The sequence below is a fragment of the Daphnia pulicaria genome, chromosome 1 (genome assembly GCF_021234035.1).
Source record: "Daphnia pulicaria isolate SC F1-1A chromosome 1, SC_F0-13Bv2, whole genome shotgun sequence".
Lineage (NCBI taxonomy): Eukaryota > Metazoa > Arthropoda > Branchiopoda > Diplostraca > Daphniidae > Daphnia > Daphnia pulicaria.
The window spans coordinates 8,531,710-8,545,612 of NC_060913.1; the positions used below are offsets into that span (position 1 = coordinate 8,531,710).

Sequence of the window (13,903 nt, forward strand, 5' to 3'; positions counted from 1 at the left end):
TGTCACAGCAACTGAAGTGATCCAACTCGCCAGTGAAGCGAGAAAAGTTGAAAGATTTGTAGCAGCATAGGAAGCACTGAAGTAGTGAAGCTGGATGAGCGTACGTCTTGAAGATAAGGCTGGAGCAGAACGTTGGTGGAAGGGATGTAGGACGTTCAGGCCCCGGCGTTCAGGCCCCGGCTTTCAGGCCCCGGGCCTGAACGTCCAGATTGGGCCTGAACGTCCAGAATAATAATAGTAATACAGTGTATGTAATATGTACGTCCATGACCCTTCGACCATTAGTTCTTTGTTTTTGTTTAGTGAATGAAAAGTTGTTGTTTAAACTTTTAAGTAGTTTAAAGTATCAAGTAGTCTGAAGATTTTACATTAAAGACCTTAATGGAATGTCTGGGGATTAAAAAAGCCAAAAAACTAAAAAACTAATGACAAACCCTCAATTGACGCAGAACAAAATATCTCAGCAGTAGCAAAGATAACAAGAAAGATCTGACGAGATAGAGACGTGGCGGCGGGATTTCCGGAAACTGCACACAAAATGGAAAGAAAAATAGCAGCAGAATTGAAAGCCAAACAAAACACTATTAAGAAAAAGGTAAAAGATACTGAAATTTGAAAAAAACATCACTGTGCCTTGTTATAATGATGTGTGTTTTAATTTTGGACGTTCAGGCCCAACAGCTGGACGTTCAGGCCCACGTAGAAAGTGGGCCTGAAAGCCGGGGCCTGAACGCCGGGGCCTGAACGTCCATGACCCGGTGGAAGTCCCTCTTCTGCCATGGACAAATCCAGCATTGGCTCAAGGATGTCCGTGAGGGATCTTGCGTGCTCTGTAAAAAAAACGTGTTACATTAATGAAAATATAAAAATTAAAAAAGTATATCAATCTTTACCTTTTCTTAGAAGCACACTGAAATGTTCATAATGAAATAAACAGTAAAAATGGCATTCACAGCAACCAACAGCATAACTCCTTGTGTCGAGATAAATTTTTGATGGTTAAGAAAGTGTCATGAACATTTTTGCAGTCTCAGTATGGTGGCAGGTGATATTGTTGATTTACCTATATCATTTGAGTGATGAATTAAGGCATAATTTGATTCTCATCCAGCAGATCTGGTATGTTTACAAACACATGGCAAGTGCGTTATTCATTCCAGACTCTTCATGTCACTGAAATTCTAAGTGGCAGTGGGAAAAAGAACTCTATGTTACTTACAAATTTACACGGATTTACCTATGAAAAATAAAACTCTACCTATCCCTCGGCTGAGTTTCCTTCTAAACAAAAGTAGAAACAGCCATAACAAAAGACAAGGTGCTGCAGGTTAAACCACCGAAATTGCAAGATTCCGAAAAGATCCTGTGGTTCATGAGCAAGAGTCCCTATGTTATATGAAAATCTGAATTATGATGGTCTTAAATGCTTCACTGTTCTGGTATGGTAGCAGCAAAGAGAAAATTACCTATCTCGGAACATTTGTATTCCACTATGTGTGGGCTTCAAACATGGGTTTTAGGCTTTTGATATCCTGAGGATCATGATGAACAGTGACTGAGCGCTACTAAGCCAACTTGTTGGAATGACAGCATACATCTAGACTTGCAGAAATAAATTGGTATAATATACAAAATAAGGAAACTAGGGCAAACTAAACCTACATAAGATGCGAAGTTCAGCTTGATATTTGGAATCACAGACAATAGATTTAACCAAGTATAAATTACTAAATTAGCAACACTTTGTTTCGCCCATTTCGCCACATTTAACGGTGCAGAAACAACAAGGGCGACAGTGACGCCATCTGGTAATGAGTTTTGAATCTTATGTTGGTTGCACTCGACAGTCAGACAGAGATATGACATTATACGTTTCACGTCCAACAAGTCGTAACTTTCATAAGAAACAAATTAAAAAGTTAAACAACGCAGATCGGATAATGAGTCAACTGTTTGTAAGTAAAAGATAACACAACCTTTAGCTAATGATTCTGACAGCATCCTTGACTAAATGTTTTTATAGATAATGTCAGCTGAAGTTGTTGTATGACCTTGCCAACTGGGGCCAATAAAGCAGCCAATAATGCAAGCTATGTCTTCTGAAGCTAAATAATTTCTGTTGCAAGGTAATTATTTTTACCAACATGTTTTTAAATTACTGTGATCTTTAAGGTTTATAACTTTTCAATGGTTAACTTTTCGCTGTCAAGTTGTAAATCTTCAAGATATTGGTGCCTTCGCCAGATCCAATTCTTTACTGCAATCTATTTTGAGGACGCCAGCAAGAAAAAGCTGCTACTCAAGATTTTATGGTGACCACCACTGAGTTCTAATTTAAGACAATGTAAGATTGATAGATTTGAGGTATTGCTTTCTGTCACTACAATCATGGTTTTAAAATTATTAATTATACTCTCCTTTCAGGTTAATCCCTCACCACCGTTATAGTTGTTTGGAAACTGACGAGAGATTGCTGGAACTGAAGATTGATAATTTGTGTAGACTTAGATAAATTACAAGTGTACAGTACCCACCAAACTATTAGGTACACCCCCCTTTTTTCAGTGCATTCTTATGGCACTACGTGTTTTTTAAAAATGCAATAACTCTTGAACCGCTTGGGCTAGATTTTTTTCCTTTTTTCCCTGAGTAGATCTAATGATGATCTAAATTTTTTATACACATGAAGTCGTCGTAGGATTAACCCCCACGGCGCTACGGTATCGTTCACTTTATTAGGTACACCCCGTTTTCCCCCATATACGCCGTGTTAAATACGGCGTTTTAAAAAATTTACAAAAAATACTAAAAATCAAGCAATAATCTTTTTCTTTGTGCCAAAAGATGCACAATTCTTCACTCTATACGAATCCAAAGAATGATTTACATTTAAACCAACTAAAAGAACCCTTCCCTATACCCCAAAGTTTACCCCCCTCAACATTTTTACGGCAAAATCATAACTGGCGCTGTTGCCACCAGAGGCAGTGCAAGCTGTAGTCATTTCCTTGGGGTTTAGGCAAGATATTCTTCCATTAACAAAGAGAATTTTCCCATTTAGTGTAATTGATTCTTTCAATTTCTTCCCGCCGAGGAGGTGATGTAACATATCAGATTCTACCCCAAATTACATTCTGTGAAAGTTGACGTCTGGTAGCAACAGCCCGTAGCTTGCAGTGCCTCTGGTGGCGACAGCGCCAGTTATAATTTTGCCGTTAAAATGTTGAAGTGGAAAACTTTGAGGTATAGGGAAGGGTTCTCTGAGTTGATTTTATTGTAAATAATTCTTTAGATTCGTATAGAGTGAAGAATTGTGCATCTTTTGGCACAAAGAAAAAGATTATTGCTTGATTTTTAGTATTTTTTGTAAATTTTTTAAAACGCCGTATTTAACACGGCGTATATGGGGGAAAACGGGGTGTACCTAATAAAGTGAACGATACCGTAGCGCCGTGGGGGTTAATCCTACGACGACTTCATGTGTATAAAAAATGTAGATCATCATTAGATCTACTCAGGGAAAAAAGGAAAAAAATCTAGCCCAAGCGGTTCAAGAGTTATTGCATTTTTAAAAAACACGTAGTGCCATAAGAATGCACTGAAAAAAGGGGGGTGTACCTAATAGTTTGGTGGGTACTGTATATCTGGGCTCCCTTCTTTTCTGTGGCCCCGTTTCCCTTAACTAACCAATAACCAACGCCCGCCGGTGGTCACTCACCCGCTGTGATAACCAGGAGGATGAGGAGGGCTCTGGTCGAACGGGGACTTGGAAGGCGCATGATCCGAAGGGACTTTTGAGGGTCATGAGTCTAACTAAGAAGCCTACTAAGACTAATCGCTCCCTAGCAAAACTGGCCTCGCACTCTTCTCTCTTCTTCACTGGCCTGGTAATCTCCCTGGTCAATCAAGGCAGTGCCTCCCCATGTCTTGATTGATTGTAATTATAAATCAGAAAACGTTGCTAATTTTACATACTCGTAAATTTGTTTGAAAGTTAATATAATGACAAATTTGGTTGTTGAAAGTTATAAATGTCATGTACTTATTCGTCGTTTATTTTATTAATATGTAAAGATGTAATTGGATGTTAAAATATTGATGAAATTTATAAATCAATCGATATCGAATCGTTGGAAATCGATTATAACTAGAGAATTTGTAATTCAAATTTTTCTCTTTAACTTCCAAAACATTTTCGATTTAAAAAGTAATAAAAAATCCTGCCATGTTTTCACAACATTAATCAGCTTTCTATATCCCCATTCATACTTCATACGAGCCCATGTTATATTAGCAAGTAGTCTTTCCCCATTTCAAGTAACACTTTGAGAAAAATTGCGAAAAATACAAAGCGCAAGAAAAAAAAAACATTTGCCTCATATCACTTGCAAAATAAAAATAAACAAAAATAGATAATGATCTGCAACACGGATTCTTTTTTGTTCCAGTAATCATTTAACCAGGTGACAAGGCAGGAAACACCATCAGCACACATTGGACTGCAGCACCATAGGCCATTTTAATCATAGCTCAGACATCATCCAACAGTTGGAAAACCTATGAAAATGAGATATTAAGCCATAACAAGTTGTAGTACATGTGCAAAAAGGAGTTTCAAAAAATTTACTTAATTTAAATTTACGCCGGAATATTTCAGATCGCGGAAACATTTTGGTAAGAAAATGTGAAGAACCTTGAGATTCACCATTTACGGAAAAAATCTAACCGAATTAAGCTCAATAGTAAAATTTGCGATTCACAAAAGACTTGGAATTCCAGCAAATGCTGTCTGTTGCATCATCCCTTTCGCTCATTTACATATTTACCCGAAGTCCATCCCCAAAAAAGAAGGGAATGTTACCTGTGGAAGGTCTTGGCCTATCACTTTCACTCAGCCGCAACTGCAGGGTATAAAAGGTGGCCAACATCGCAATCTTCTTCACACAATTCCTTCAACTGTCTTCAGAAGAGAAACTAAACAACCGAAACCAGCAAAAATGAAATTGGTAAGTTAGTTAACTCTTATTTGATTAAATATCAAGTTAACCTTTTATTTTGACTTGATGCACTGCCAGATCGTCGCTGTCGCTTTCTTGGCCGTGGCCTTCGCCGCACCTCAAGGAGATAAGAAGCCCATCGAAATTGTGTCATCCAACAGCGAAATGAACGCCGACGGCAGCTACTCATTCGAGTAAGTTAATATTAGTAATCCTCTCATCATTTGATCCTAATAAAAACATTTTCAAAAAGTTTCGAGTCTGCCGATGGGACCAAAGTGTCTGAAAGTGGCAGCCAGAAACAAGTTGGACCCAAACCGGAGGATATCGGCACCGTGTCCAAGGGCTCCTACTCGTTCACGACTCCCGACGGCGTCGTCCTCACCGTCAATTGGGTGGCCGATGAAAACGGATTCCAGGCCACCGGCGACCACCTCCCCACTCCTCCACCCATGCCCGAACACGTCGTCAAGATCCTCGCAGATCTGAAGGCGGCCGGAGTTCTGTAAAATAATTGCACAAAATTTTCTTTCAACCGGATGTACATAACCTTCACATACCCCAAGAACTTTGACATAAGTTGGGCTTGAGTCAACGACAAAACAAACGAGAAATAAAACTGTTATTTCTTCTTTTAAAATTTCAAGTTATTTTGTACAATCTCGTTCCTGGAAATTCAAAGGCAATGGTGAGGTCTATATTACAGAAATTACTTTAGGGCGAATTCGTTTAACTGTAACGGTAAATTTGTTGATTTAATTGAAACATGCGTATCGTAACACGTTGGACAACGGCAAAATTTCATCGTCAGTGGAGTGCGAAAGAAATGCGGAACAAGGTTAGGCAACTTCACACATGACATGAAACCAGCCAAACAACAATTATTTATAATATTTGATGAAGATGGCTGAAAAGAGGGGAAAACTCAGGATCTCCAAATTAAAATTCATTAATGTAATCGGAAGTAACGGACTTGATAGGTTAAGAAAAAAAAAGAAAAAAAATGATGCCAATGGAAGTGAGATCCATTGACAAAGCCCAAAGGAAGAACAAGTATGACTGGCGTTTGAGGGATTCCGACGAGGTAATCCATCGTGGATTATTGAGATTGGGAAAAGGCTCATCTGGTCAAACAATCTCCCCCTCCATACTCAACAGAGAATAGCCTGGACTTAGTTTAAAGACGCACATAATTTATATGGATCAAGGCATCTGAGTGGTGCAATAACCAACAATTACTCAAAATAACACCCGACACAACTCGACTGCATTTATTATTTTAAACGACTGGGATGTTACGATGAACTGAATGTTAACGAAATATATGTTGTCGTGATATAAAAATAAAATCGTTCGCAATTTAAAAACAAGACTTATAACCGATCCTACTATACACGCAGTGGATCACGAGGATGGCCAAACCAAGCGACCATTTTCAGCCGGAATAGGGGAATAATCGGAAGGAAAGACACTTAACTCAACAACGGAATATTTATCTTGGACACGAAAGTGTATCGTATCCCGATAAAAAAACCTGTCCATCGACAAAATAAAGAATTATTAGTATCTGCTAAATAATAATCAATTATCTGCTCGAAATTTTACTCGGAAGAAATTTTACTCGAAATCAGTCGGGGAGTTGGGAATACAAAGACAAACACAATTTGTTGAACGAGTCAAAAACGAAGGAATCGTTCACTAAAGACGACGAGGAATAATAACAGTTGACACATCTCGAGTGAATCTTATTTCATCGGTTGAGCAGTTCCATTTAAATGAATATGCGCGCATGAACTGGGTGGAAACCGGCAAAGTTAATAACTCACTGGGTTCTAGTTTAAGTCAACACGACAGCCTTCGCAGTTCACACCCACAAAATCCAAATATTTAACCGAAAAGGAAAAAAAAAAAAAAAAAACTTGACCAAGAATGGAATATCTCATATTCACTGACATTTTGGAACAAAAGAGACTAGATGGGGCATGGAATCAAATTGACGCGTTCAAAAATTTCAGTTCCCAAATTTTGATGGCAAAAGAAAAGGATTTTCTGGTGCCGTTATCAATTTAAGCGTTGAAAAATCAAAATTTACAAATTTGCCTTTAAGTATGTGACGTATAAAATCACTCGACTGCGTTGCGATAGACACAATAGACAAGAAAAAGGTAGAAATCGATCACTCTACTAAGGTGTACAATTCATTCCGTGTGATAAAACTTGCGCCTGATTCAAATCATCCTAATGTAAGTAAATTGTTCGGCGTTACTTTGATCCGCAATGGAAACTTTCGCAATTTGAACTGAACTACTATCAGCACCTCTCTCTGTCCCTGTCAACGTGATTCCGATAAGACGATAAAACGATAATAGAGATAGACAGCTACGTGACGCTAGCTGCATTAGTTGATTAACTTTAAGACAAAGACGTTGCAATACTCAAATCCTCACCAAGAAATTACCAAGTAAGTCATTTTCCAGTACATTTTGCTTTGACCGAAAAGATTTCGTCACGTTATTACATTTAATTTGATACATTTTTTCTTTCTATGGAAATAAATTTAAGGGCAGGAGATTCGCGTATAAAAAAAATGAGAAATTCTTTGTCGCCGAAATGGATGCAAAAATCCCTGATTGCATTTCTTTTACTTTGTGTTGGAGATTTCTGCCAATCAGACGAGTCGACATCTTCGTGGGCCAAACTCCAAATTTCACCCAGCGAACTCTGTTCTATGCCCTACGGCAGTTTCCGAGTCAACATTTACGAACACGCAAACAATCACAAGCCAACGACGACAAATGCAAGTGCCAAAAAATATTTCTACGCTCCCATCACCTTGCTGGACCACAGAAGCGCAGCGAGTTTCTTCAACAACGTCACAAAACAACCCGAGGTCCGTTTCCGCATCGAAATGTGGAACCCAAAAGTCGAGATCAAAGTCGTCGATTATTTGACAAAATTTCTCCGTCAGCCAATCGATTCCCATCAGGTTCAAGTCATCCCATTCGATAAAGTTATCCTGGCCAGCACGTCACCGTCCACCACCTTCTCACTAAAATCAAATTGGCTCCCCTATCAACTGGACAAGTCGCTCCAGTTGACACTTTCCTGTTTCCAACTAGAAGATTGCAACCAACTGGCAGCCGCCATGCGGACCAAACCTCAGCAATTCAACGACTTCAAACTCCTTTTCAGTTTGTCTTCGCAGACGTCACAGACAAAACAGACGGTCATCCGCATCGACAACATCGTCTCCGGACAAATGATGACGCAAATGTTGCAGAAATTCAACGAAAGTACAAAAGAAGCTCTGCTAACAGCCAGTGATGAGAAGAAACTGCTGACGGAATCGATGACCAACGTCTTGGTCGACACGTTCGACGACTCGGACGTCGTTTCCCAAAATTCAGAGTCGCAAATCTACAACATGTTGAAGAGTTTGCTCGTCTCGTCCAGGACGACGATCAAAGAGCAAAGTGACAAAATGTGGGACTCGGTTTTCTGGAACGACGACAACTACCGACCGGACAAGACCACCAAGACGATGAACGACATTTACAACAAATTGGACAAAGAAGACCAGAAAAAGTTGATTGACACGTTCCAAAATACCAACACATTTGAGTTCGGCGCAGGGGCTAGTGTCCTGGGCATTACCTCGTTTAAAACAAAATTCAAAAAAGAACTTTCCCGCCACGGTTCAACAACAAAGGAAGACATCAACAAACTTCTCCAGGAAAGTAAAAATCACGGCGAATGGGACGGGGAAAAATTCGTTCCCAAACCGCTGGCCCTCAGCAGAGTCAATTTGGCAAAACTGCGGGACACGCAATCCTTCCAGGATCGCCAAGTGAGCGTCCGCTACTCGACCGCCGTCCTCTCAACTCCCATTCATTTCATAGAAAACTCTGAGCTGACAGCCACGGACGAGTGGCAAGAGTTGAAAGACGAATTAAAAGGTATTTCTATGAATAAGTTCTGTGTAAGATTCGATTAATTGTCGTAATTGACAAAATTATTTTCAATTTTCCACAGAAACACAAAATCGTTTATCATACGCTTTGAAACTTTTAACAAAGAGGCGCATCACTTTCGAAATATTAGAAAAGCAGCTAAACGGTAACATTTTAAAAAATGCGACTACATCAAATGATTAAGACAATTTTAGAAAAATCCGGTACAAATGTCAAAGGATGAATGTTTCAAGAAATATTTCCGTTTTAGAATTTCTGCGTATTTTATGAAATTTGTTTTTGATATAGACACGAACACATCTGTTTTCAATTTAACCAAGGATTTTAACGATTTAAATGGTACAGTGTAAACGTTAGACCAAGCTTCTCTCGATACCATCGTCATTCAAATCAACCTTTTTGCCTATTAAATAGAGAGAACGAGCGCCATTGTGGACATTGGCAAAATGCCCTCATCCTGTGCCGACCTCCAAAAAATCGGACACATTAAAAGTGGATTCTATTCCATCATGGGGAAACGCAACATGGAGACTGTTCACTGCAACTTTGCGAAAAAACACCACGATCCGGGTACAAAAATAATTTTTAATTATCGTCTCCCGTCCCATCCACATTGAATTATTTTGTAGATTTCCAGAAAGTGATCGGCTCCTTCGTCGTTAAATCGGGACCCGTTTACTTCCACGCTCAATCGACGACCAGTTTTCGAAGTGTCAACACGGCAATTCCCTATAACCTGATCAGAATGAATGTGGGCAATGCCATGAGTTCCAGTGGATTATTCGTAGCGCCTAAATCGGGAAAATATTTCTTTGCTTTTACGGGATTGAGTCCAGATAATTATGTTCGAGTTGAATTTCAGATGAAGACTGGTGTCAATTGGAATTGGATAAAAATAGGGCAAGCCTTTGGTCAAAAGAATTATCAAACTTTGACGATTCAGAACATTTTGCAACTTGGCAGAGGCGACCAAATTCGATTGTTATTACAGGCCGGAGTATTGTTCAGTGATACACCGCATGGCCCGCTTACAAGTTTTTCTGGCTGGCTAATGGAAGAGGATATCTTTTACACCTTCAATAAAAATCCATTTGGAAAACAAACAAAAAAAAATTTTTAATTTTAAAAATTCCCAAAATGAATCAGTTGTTTAAGTTGACAACTCAAATGTCAAATCCCATATAGCGATTCTTGTTTTATGTTTTAAAAGTCCAAACAAATAATCCCATCCGATCCCATGAAATAAATAGTTAAGTAACCTTTGTGTCGAAGATGAAAAGACTCTAGCTATGTCAATCATTTTCTTTTGTCTGCAAGAGAACGCTGACCTAAAAGCGACTTTAAAAAAAAAGAAAATAAAAGATTTCGTTTAGTATCGTGTCGTTAAGTAGGCCTATCACCCTATTCGGGTGTTTTACTTTTGTTCGGTTTGAGTTTCATCGCTTCCGCCAGGAATATCGAATGGAACGATTTGAAAGTTGGCAACGGCCAGAGAATCGGTCGAGAATCCTGCGTGGAAGATTATTTGCCGTGCACTTGCTTCAACAATCCTATTTACGGATTGGAGATCAATTTGTGTGAATACAGCGGCGACAACCAAACATTTTGTTTTCAGCCGGGCCACATCATCCAACGATTTTTTCTCATTCCAAATGACAGTCCCTCCGCCGTCTAACGGGAAAAGTCGTCGCCATTCCGGCCGATTTGCTGAGCGGGAAACGAGCCGGCAACATCCTCCCTGACTTGCCCAGTTGCGCAGCGGCAACTGACGATAGATGCCGACGCTTTCCGTCCGTCCAGCAACTTGCAAATGGACAATGAATTCAGATCAAATAGACAACAACGCGTATGAGGGAAAGACAAAGAAACACCAATCGAAAAGGCGTCGTTGAGGCAAGAGAAGAAATGCTCAAAGATAATTTGATTTCTTGACGAGTGCTCAGGGGAAAGTCAAATTGGGTCGTTCGGATTCTCGATAGGACAAAGGAGAAGCCACAATTCCGATACGTACGGTAACCAAGAATTTGAGAGTGGAAAAGCGTCAAAACCCGATAGAAATGCCAATCACAGCACAGCGACATGGGTTGAAGGCGAGGAGTCAATGCCCTTCAAACGTCTCCCAAATAGACCGGCCAACAATACCACGACAATTATGCAAATGCTGCACGACTACACTGGAATTATCAAAACTAAATGGAACTGACCTTAGGAAAGAAGCAATCAGCTCAACCGTACAGCGCGTCGTGATCGACTTGGAGATATGTCCTTGGATCTTGTAACGTTCCCAACTCTCGTGGGCTGATAGTCGGGGAATGGAGAAGTGGCCACAAACAGCAAACAACAACCTTCTTCCATAGTTCTCTTCTCCCTTAAAAAAAAAAGGCCACAGAAGAATCAAAACGAATTTGGATCACTGAATCAATTCCACAGAAATATTATCACAAGACAATCAAAACCAAACCAGATTTGAAATGTAAGACGAGTCGACAACCATCGACGAACTGAACTTGCGCATTTGACCGTGGAAGCGACTCAACTAATCTGAGACTGAGCTCAGAATCGGTCAAGGTGCAGCAGGTGAATAAATTCGAGGCCACACCACGCCCGCCCCAATTATTACATCAATCGCGGAAGGGAGGGCCATCTTTTTTCTCGATGCTTACGTCACTCTTCCCTCTCTTTCGTTCAAGCTTTTCTAAAGATGCAAGATGAACAATACGGCGAATGAAAATTAACAAAACAAGTAAGACCCCCCCCCCCCCCAACCCCTTGAAATACGATACGAGTTCTCATTTGAATAGGTTCCAATGGTTTTTCAATTTCAAGCGCAACTATATTGACACCGGCATAATGTTGTGTAAAAGAAGTCGGAATGGAGAAAAGTACAAGCCAAACACAAAAGCGAACAAAAAAAGCGAGATTAATGGATGCACGGTGCGATTTTTTTTAACTTTCATACGTTCAGACCCAACGTTGCCAAACACCGGGTGGCTCAAAATCAAAATTGAAGAGCCTGGCATGACGTCATGATAAAAAAAAAATAGAGTTAAGGCAGAAAAGAAATTCGTTCGAACACGTTAGTAAAGATCCAGCATATCCAACTATTCAGCAAACAAGTCAAACAATTGGAATTTGGCTTATTGCCTGCAGCACCATAGCCATCAAATTGTAAGCTTCTAAAAGTTGACTTGCTACGATAGGTTTTTCTGCCGTTACTTGCCCGTCAAGTAAACTTTTTGACGGGTCCACAAGTAGTGTGCCATAAATAAACTTTACGTGTGTTGAACGGTGTGAACTATAGCTACTAAAGTTCGAAGCAGGGACTGAAATTTATACCAATTTATACGACCATGAGTCGGAAGAAAAAACAACTGAGATTGCAAGTAGGCCGAGGAACACCTCTTCAAGAAAAAGATAAGTTAAATCCTATTATTTATCGAATGGAAATGACTTCTCTTTTTCAAGTCATGAAACATTAAGAAGAACAAGACGCTCTTGACAATCGCAATAACAATCATTGGCAACATTTGATGTTATTAATTGCAAAAATTACACTTAGTTGCCGTTAGTACCCCTTTCGCTAATTTACATATTTACCCGACGTCTATCCCCGAAGAAGAAGGGAATGTTGTTACCTGTGGAAGGTCTTTGCCGATCACTTTCATCCATTAGAAGTTGCCAGGTATAAAAGTTGGCCAACATCGCTATCTTCTTCACACAATTCCTTCGTCTGTCTTCAGAAGAGCAGCTAAACAACCTAAACCAGCAAAAATGAAATTGGTAAGTTAGTTAACTCTTATTTGATTAAATATCAAGTTAACCTTTTATTTTGACTTGATGCACTGCCAGATCGTCGCTGTCTCTTTCTTGGCCGTGGCCCTCGCCGCACCTCAAGGAGATAAGAAGCCCATCGAAATTGTGTCGTCCAACAGCCAAGTGAACGCAGACGGCAGCTACTCATTCGAGTAAGTTAATATTAGTAATCCTCTTATCATTTGATCCTAATAAAAACATTTTCGAAATCAGTTTCGAGTCTGCCGATGGGACCAAAGTGTCTGAAAGTGGCAGCCAGAAACAAGTTGGTGCCAAACCGGAGGATATCGGGACCGTGTCCAAGGGCTCCTACTCGTTCACGACTCCCGACGGCGTCGTCCTCACCGTCAATTGGGTGGCCGATGAAAACGGATTCCAGGCCACCGGCGACCACCTCCCCACTCCTCCACCCATGCCCGAGCACGTCGTCAAGATGCTCGCAGACCTCAAAGCCGCCGGAGTTCTGTAAAATAATTGCACATTATTAAATTTCAACCAGATGTACATAACGCTCACATACCCCAAGAACTTTGACACAAGTTGGGCTTGAGTCAACGACAAAATTACTTTAAAGCAAACGAGAAATAAAACTGTTATTTCTCCTTTTAAAATTTCAAGTTATTTTGTACAATCTCGTTCCTGGAAATTCAAAGGCAATGGTCAGACGTCTATATTACAGAAATTACTTTAGGGCGAATTCGTTTAACTGTAACGGTAAATTTTTTTGATTCAATTGAAACATGCGTATCGTAACACGTTGGACAACGGAAAAATGTCATTGTCAGTGGAGTGCGAAAGAAATGCGGAATAAAGTTATGCAACTTCACACATGACATGAAACCAGCCAAACAACAATTATTTATAATATTTGATGAAGGTGACTTAAAGGAGGGGTAAAACTCAGGGTCTCCAAATGAAAACTCCTTGATGTAATGGGAAGTAACGGACTTGGCGAGACTTGGTTAGGAAAAATAAATAAAACATCAAAATGATGCCAATGGAAGTGAAATCCATTTACAAGGGAGCCGTATGACTGAGGGATTCCGACGAGATAATCCATCGTGGATTATTGAATTTAGGAAAAGGATCATCTGGTCAAACACTCTCCCGCTCTATACTCAA

General features: G+C 39.9%; 3 protein-coding genes and 4 long non-coding RNA genes across 12 annotated transcripts in view; 4 read left to right on the forward strand and 3 right to left on the reverse strand.

Annotated features, from left to right (window-relative positions):
* The window catches only part of LOC124349671 (endocuticle structural glycoprotein SgAbd-3-like), a 192,971-nt gene extending 179,579 nt beyond the window's left edge, over positions 1–13,392 (forward strand). The window contains exons 1-4 of one of the 3 annotated variants that reach the window (XM_046800460.1): positions 4,925–5,006; positions 5,076–5,191; positions 5,251–5,507; positions 13,253–13,392. In XM_046800460.1, coding sequence (XP_046656416.1) covers positions 4,998–5,006; positions 5,076–5,191; positions 5,251–5,506 — 381 coding nt within the window. In that variant the 5' untranslated portion in view covers positions 4,925–4,997 and the 3' untranslated portion in view covers position 5,507; positions 13,253–13,392. Of the gene's footprint in view, positions 1–4,923; positions 5,007–5,075; positions 5,192–5,250; positions 5,630–13,252 lie in introns of those variants that run through there. The other 2 variants (XM_046800452.1, XM_046800469.1) reach the window with 2 other exon arrangements.
* On the reverse strand, positions 138–1,771 carry LOC124350708. Of its 2 annotated transcripts, none has more exons than XR_006921095.1 (6): positions 1,663–1,771; positions 1,467–1,597; positions 1,259–1,363; positions 1,064–1,181; positions 894–973; positions 138–830 (listed from the first exon to the last, which is right to left on the reverse strand). It is a non-coding gene; the product is annotated as an uncharacterized LOC124350708 (long non-coding RNA). The 2 variants fall into 2 exon arrangements; XR_006921096.1 differs by having other exon boundaries at positions 1,259–1,386.
* LOC124350181 lies at positions 1,834–2,518 on the forward strand. 2 transcript variants are annotated; one of them, XR_006920423.1, is made up of 4 exons: positions 1,834–1,955; positions 2,024–2,126; positions 2,211–2,364; positions 2,425–2,518. It is a non-coding gene; the product is annotated as an uncharacterized LOC124350181 (long non-coding RNA). The 2 variants fall into 2 exon arrangements; XR_006920424.1 differs by having other exon boundaries at positions 2,211–2,344.
* On the reverse strand, positions 4,142–5,229 carry LOC124350904. Of its 2 annotated transcripts, none has more exons than XR_006921274.1 (3): positions 5,048–5,228; positions 4,862–4,974; positions 4,142–4,557 (listed from the first exon to the last, which is right to left on the reverse strand). It is a non-coding gene; the product is annotated as an uncharacterized LOC124350904 (long non-coding RNA). The 2 variants fall into 2 exon arrangements; XR_006921268.1 differs by lacking the exon at positions 4,142–4,557 and adding an exon at positions 4,569–4,721 and having other exon boundaries at positions 5,048–5,229.
* On the forward strand, positions 7,269–10,454 carry LOC124345564. The gene is made up of 6 exons (XM_046798314.1): positions 7,269–7,458; positions 7,560–8,953; positions 9,030–9,113; positions 9,257–9,307; positions 9,383–9,538; positions 9,598–10,454. The coding sequence occupies exons 2-6, from the start codon at positions 7,585–7,587 to the stop codon at positions 10,086–10,088; spliced, it is 2,151 nt and encodes a 716-aa protein (XP_046654270.1). The 5' UTR covers positions 7,269–7,458; positions 7,560–7,584; the 3' UTR covers positions 10,089–10,454.
* LOC124350807 lies at positions 11,175–12,936 on the reverse strand. Its single transcript, XR_006921116.1, has 3 exons — positions 12,790–12,936; positions 12,604–12,725; positions 11,175–11,336 (listed from the first exon to the last, which is right to left on the reverse strand). It is a non-coding gene; the product is annotated as an uncharacterized LOC124350807 (long non-coding RNA).
* On the forward strand, positions 12,725–13,392 carry LOC124349697 (larval cuticle protein LCP-22-like). The gene is made up of 3 exons (XM_046800493.1): positions 12,725–12,748; positions 12,818–12,933; positions 12,995–13,392. The coding sequence occupies exons 1-3, from the start codon at positions 12,740–12,742 to the stop codon at positions 13,248–13,250; spliced, it is 381 nt and encodes a 126-aa protein (XP_046656449.1). The 5' UTR covers positions 12,725–12,739; the 3' UTR covers positions 13,251–13,392.
* Positions 13,393–13,903: the final 511 nt, after the last annotated feature.